The 6,000-nt window shown below is 43.1% G+C and overlaps 1 protein-coding gene across 1 annotated transcript in view; it reads left to right on the top strand.

Moving 5' to 3' along the window:
- Positions 1–6,000, top strand: part of LOC143926383 (embryonic protein UVS.2-like) — a 36,669-nt gene that overhangs the window by 1,946 nt on the left and 28,723 nt on the right. Inside the window, exons 2-4 of the mRNA XM_077450237.1 lie at positions 1,600–1,630; positions 1,761–1,832; positions 4,617–4,757. Of these exons, the coding sequence (XP_077306363.1) occupies positions 1,600–1,630; positions 1,761–1,832; positions 4,617–4,757 (244 nt within the window). The remainder of the gene's footprint in view (positions 1–1,599; positions 1,631–1,760; positions 1,833–4,616; positions 4,758–6,000) is intronic.

Genomic DNA, 6,000 nt, shown 5'->3' with positions numbered 1-6,000 from the left:
AGATTGGGTCTCTGGTCTGTTGTACAATCCGCATTCTGTAAGTCTGTTTTCTGGAGAAGAGTGGTCCCGGGGGGGTCAGCCATTAAGTCAGCCCCCCACTCCAAACCCCCTGCCTGTTAGAGCTCATTCAAACGGGGAAAAAGAAGGGGAGAAGAGATGGAGAAAGAATGAGGGAGGAAAGAGGAGAAGGGGTGAGGGGGGGAGAGGGAAGGACGTAGGGAGGGAAGTGTATGATAAGAGTAGAAATAGTTAGGAGAGGGGGTGTGATGACCACCATCTACCCTCCCCATCTTCTATTATACAATTGGATGCATTGGGCTCTATTGTACAGTGGGGTGCATTGGGCTCTGTTCTACCATGGGATACATTGGGCTCTGTTGTACAATGGGGTACGTTAGGCTCTATTGTACAATGAGATGCATTGGGGTCTCCTGTACAATGGGATGCATTTGGCTCTATTGTACAGTGGGGTGTATTGGCCTCTATTGCACAATGGAGTGTGTTGGGCTCTATTGTACAATGGGATGCATTGGGCTCTATTGTGCAATGGAATGCATTGGGCTCTATTCTACAATAGGGTGCATTGGGCTGTATTCTACAATGGGATGCATTGGGCTCTATTCTACAATGGGATGCATTGGGCTCTACTGTACAATGGGATGCATTGGGCTCTGTTGTAAAATTTAATGCATTGGGCTCTACTGTACAATGGGGTGCATTGGGCTCTGTTGTAAAATTTAATGCATTGGGCTCTATTGTACAATGGGATGCATTGGGCTCTATTGTACAATGGGATGCATTGGGCTCTATTGTAAAATAGAATGCATTGGGCTCTATTGTACAATGGGATGCATTGGGCTCGTTCTACTGTACAATAGGATGCATTGAGCTCTACTGTACAATGGAATGTATTGGGCTTTACTGTGCACCATATTGGGCTAAGTCGACACTTCTTTACAATGCATTGGGCTCTACTGTACAATTTTTTGGGATACGTTTGGCCCCCATGTACAATGGGACGTATTTGGCTAATGTGTTGGGATGCCATTCACAAAGATCAGCAATGCAATGCACATAGTGAATGTGTTGTAATGCATTGTGGCAATGCCCATTATTGCATGCACTGGCACACCGTACGAGTGTAAATAGGCCCTTATTTTTATTTTCATGAATGTATAAAATTCACTCACCCTTCAAGAATTTTGACCATGTTTAGCTTAATATGTTGATTTGCTATGATTGTCAGCTCCATCTAGTGGCCATGATTCAGTATTTTCCAGACCGAGATATTTCAGGAAAATACTGTTATGGCCACTAGAAGAAGCTGACAGTCACAGGAAACCAACGTATTAAGCAAAGGTTGAAATTTTTAAAGGACTGAGTGTTTTTTTTTTCATGAATAGAACAGTCAAGAAATACAATATTCTAGCAGAGTTCATAAGAACAGCAAGCGGCTTGTATATTAGAGTCCTTCTGACAAAGCGCCTTGGTCATTAAACCTATTACTGGTCTATGCTGTTGAAAAGTCTGGTTGTCATTTGACTCTGTACTCATGATATTATGATCTTATAATTGCTTTACTTATATTTTGTTTTACAGATTCATTTAGAAAATTTTGTGGAAAAGGAAGGTAAGTTCTCGGTCTATTTGCCTTTAGTAAATCGGCTCCAATATATCATTGAAAAATCAGTGAAGGTTTCTGTATCATTCGAAGTGATTGTTCCTGTTGTTGATGTTCTCACCGTCTTTCTGTTTTTCAGATGGGACTATGGTGGAGCGCCCGGAGGTTGAACCTCCTGATGTTTTCAGTCTCATCATTGCGTCCAACAAAGGTAAAAATACAAGCGCACTGATGTAGGCACCCATTGACTGAAAAATGCTAGTTGCTTGGCTGCTATTCGGATCCCATGGCTTTCATTCTTTCTGCCTTATTGGCTGGAAACAGGAATGTAGATTTGGAATTTATCCGCTGCACTCCTGCTCCAGGTCTTGTGACCCCAATGAAGCCAGAGACAGCCAGGTCATCTGCATTTTCTGACCCAGGTATATAGATTTCCGTTAAATCAGTCCCAGATTATATATACATCTTTCTGCTTGTCTATCTGCTAAAGCTAATCTAAAGCAAAAGAAAACAAGGGGTTCACGTTAAGGGCTAGTTTACACTTGCATTGTTGTCTGAAAAGCGATCTGCATTTGGAATGCTCTTTAGAGAGCATTTGACAGGCGGTAAGGAGGTGTTGTATTGCCTTGTCACTGCTTGCTTTAACCCATTGAACTAGCATGTATCACATGCAGTTTCAGGGTGCCCCTATTCGGTTAAATGGGTCCTGTTCAGTGGGTATAGCTTTTGCCATATGCACCCCCCCCCCCCCCACACACTAACTCTGCAGCATAAGGTTAGAAGGTTGGGGGGAAACGCACATTTTTCCCATTTTACCCCCTGCCAAGCACAAGTGTAAATGAGGCCTAAGGGGACCCCAGCCCCACCAGTTACACAGACTCACCTTCCATTTGCTCTCGTATAGGCATCTCAAAGATGGAAAGTGATGAAAAATAAACAGAAAATTATTCTCCATGCTGTCCAAATCTAGAGACAATACTTAAAGGTGAACTCCGGACACAAGCACTTTCATTTAAATATATTTAATGGAACCTCAAAGAACACAAATCCACTTTATATGTACCAGATTCCTTAACTACTTCAGCTCCAGGAGATTTACCCCCCTTTCATGACCAGGTCATTTTCTGCATTCATTTAACCGACAATTGAGCAGTCAGATGATGCTGTACCCAAATAAAATGTATGTCCTTTTTTTCCTACAAATAGAGCTTTCTTTTGGTGGTATTTGATCACCTCTGCGTTTTTTTTTTTTTTTTGAGCTATAAACAAAGCACTGTAAATTAAAAAATAAAAAATTGTTTTATTTTCTGCTATAAAACATACCCAATAAAAAAATGTAAATTAAAAAAAAAGAAGAATCGAATTTCTTCATCGATTTAGGCCAATATGTATTCTGCTACATGTTGTTGGTAAAAAAATCCAAATAAGCGAATATTGATTGGTTTGCACAAAAGTTATAGGGGTTGATTTAATCAAACTTGAAAGTGCAAAATCTGGTGCATGGTAGCCAATCAGCTTCTAAATTCAGCTTGTTCAATTAAGCTTTGACAATTAAACCTGGAAGCTGATTAATTTCTATGCAGAGCTCCACCAGATTCTGCACTCTCCAGTTTTAGTAAATCAACCCCATAGTGTCTACAAATGAGGGCGTTTTTATTTATTTATCCTTTTACTAGTAATGGTGGTAATCAGCGACATACAGCAGGATTGCGATATTGCGGCAGACAAATTGAACACTAACTGACACTTTTTTTTGGGGACCAGTGACACTAATACAGTGATCAGTGCTAAAAATATGCACTGTCACTGTACTGGCAGGGAAGGGGTTAACATCAGGGGTGATCAAAGGGTTAACTGTGTGCCTAGCTTGTGTTTCTGTGTACTGTAGGAGGTGCTTGTACTAGAGGACATGGATCCTTGTCTCTGCTTTACAGGAACACAGAATCAATACCTTTCTTACTGACAGAACAGCAATCTGCCTTGTTTACATCGGCTAAGGCAGACTGCCGTTCTGCCTCTGTACTGACATTGGCGGGTGCTGACGGACATCGAGTCCGTTGTACCCACTATGTATAAGTTATATGGTCGGCAAGCAGTTAAAGCAGAGTTCTGCCTAATTATTATTATTTTTTTAAATCAGCAGCTACAAATACTGCAGCTGCTGACTTTTAAAATAAGGACACTTACCTGTCCAGGGCGCCCGCGATGTCGGCACCCGAAGCCAACCCTTCCCTTGGCTCTCGGGTGTAGGCACCCCCATCTTCAGTAAGGGAATCAGGAAGTGAAGCCTTGCAGGCTCACTTCCTGGTTCCCTACTGTGCATGCGCGATCCCACTGGTCCCTGCTGTCTTCTGGGACCCGTGTGTCTCCCAGAAGACAGCAGGGGGGACAGAAGGTGCCAGAAGTGGCGTAGATACCCGTGGGTGGCTCGTCTATCTATGCTCGGAAGTGGGAGCAAAATACCCCCTCCCACCTGAAAAGTGCCAAATGTGACACTGGAGGGGGGGGGGAGGATTCCGAAATGCAGAAGTTCCATTTTTGCATGGAACTCTGCTTTCATAAAGCCAGATATTACCTCGTAAAAGTAGCAGTGACATCGTTACTGTGCTGAACAACCTAGTCTGTGCAGAAAGCAGGGATGTGGGAGGGGCCCAACAGGCTCCACCCACTACATCCTGCCTGCAGAAAATGACAGGAGGGGGCGGAGACAAGACCATTCACTCTACACAAGGAGAGAGAGCAGCAGAAAAAGTCTCACGCTAGATTGCTGCACAGATCTGGAAAAAATACACAAAGCACATGAGATACAAGGAAGAATTCACATGGCGAATGTATTTGGACAATATTTGCTGATCCCAGGTTTCAGCTTTACCTGGGGTTGGCTTTACTCCTGTCTGTCACTTCTGTTTGATAACCTTTTGTGACTTTCAGAAAATTAGTATTGTGCTTTTTTTTATTTACCAGTTAGCAATATAAATGTCTTATCTGTTTGTAGAGAGCAAAGTGCTGCTGCATGAAGGAGACATCGCTGTGGATTTCGGACGCAACGCTTTAAAGTGTGATGACAACTCCTGCAGATGGACTAAAAACAGCACTGGATTCATCAATGTGCCCTACACCCTCTCCTCCGCCTACAGTGAGTATTGTGGCTCCTCCCATGATGAAACATCCATCCGCAGTGCTGGGGCCCCTGGGGGCCATTTCCCAGCAGGACACTCTGAGAATGAAGGCTTTGTCTACTCTCTGTGCCTGTAGAAGACAATATGACCGGTGTTCTGGCAGATAGTGTCCTGCCATCATATAGTGTCCGCCCCGTACTGCGCATGCAGAAGAAGCTTCGGAAAATTTCCGAAAATGAACGGTGCCTGCACCGTGAGTGGAGGTGGTAGCCCCACCATCCAAGCGGACATAGGGTTGCTCACCACGCTTCGGGCTTGGTCTTGCTGCGCTCGGCTCTTTTATATTCCTACTCTATGTCCACTTGGATGGTGGGGATAGAACCTGGACTCACGGCGCAGGTGCCGTTCATCCTCGGCTATTTTCGGAATCTATGTGTGCTGTGTACTGCGCATGCGCAGTACTCAGCAGACACTATCCGATGGGGGACCATATATGATAGGACACCGGAATCTAGAGTACAAGGGGCAACACCTGGATGAAATGCTGTCCATTTTCATCTATTTCCTTTTTTTTTTTGCAGCTCATTATGGTTATTGTACAATAACTGTGTGCATGAAAGGGGTTTAGCTACTGTTGACGGTGGTCACAAGACTCTCTGCAGCTCAAAAGGCACACAGTCTCCCCCTGTTTCTCTTCAGGATCTTGCACTCTGTAGTTTAGCCGTTTCTACTGCTTAGTTCAGTGGCAGCTTTGGCTTAGCAATAGCATAACGTCCCCCATAGTGTATAATTAATGTAATTGACACAATAGCAGAGCTCCCAACTGTCCCTGATTTCGAGGGACTGTCCCTGATTTGGAGCAATGTCCCTCTGTCCCTCATTCCTCCTTATTTGTCCCTGATTTTGGTCTGATCTATATATATATATATATATATATATATATATATATATATATATATATTTATATATTATCTAAAATGCACTTTTATCTATCAAAAAGTGTTTCCCAGTGCTAAACCTTTCAACTGATTTCTAAATTGCTGCATTTGTAAATTCCAAAAGCCAATACAAATTAATAGTAGTGGTAAAAAAGCACTTGTGGGTTTAACCAATCTGTTTTTTTGTACAATTCTCCTTTAAGGGGTGTGACAAGGGGCGTGTTCCTTGGCCTGCATACTTTTGCTGATAGGTGTCCCTCATTGCCATCTCAAAAAGTTGGGAGGTATGACAATAATAGTGTATGTTTATAGCGCCATTATC

Source organism: Lithobates pipiens, unplaced genomic scaffold (genome assembly GCF_037356315.1).
Source record: "Lithobates pipiens isolate NorthernLeopardFrog02 unplaced genomic scaffold, aLitPip1_a1.2 Scaffold_10, whole genome shotgun sequence".
NCBI classification, from domain to species: domain Eukaryota; kingdom Metazoa; phylum Chordata; class Amphibia; order Anura; family Ranidae; genus Lithobates; species Lithobates pipiens.
Note: the sequence above shows the minus strand (reverse complement) of the source record. Positions and strands in the feature narration are given on the sequence as shown.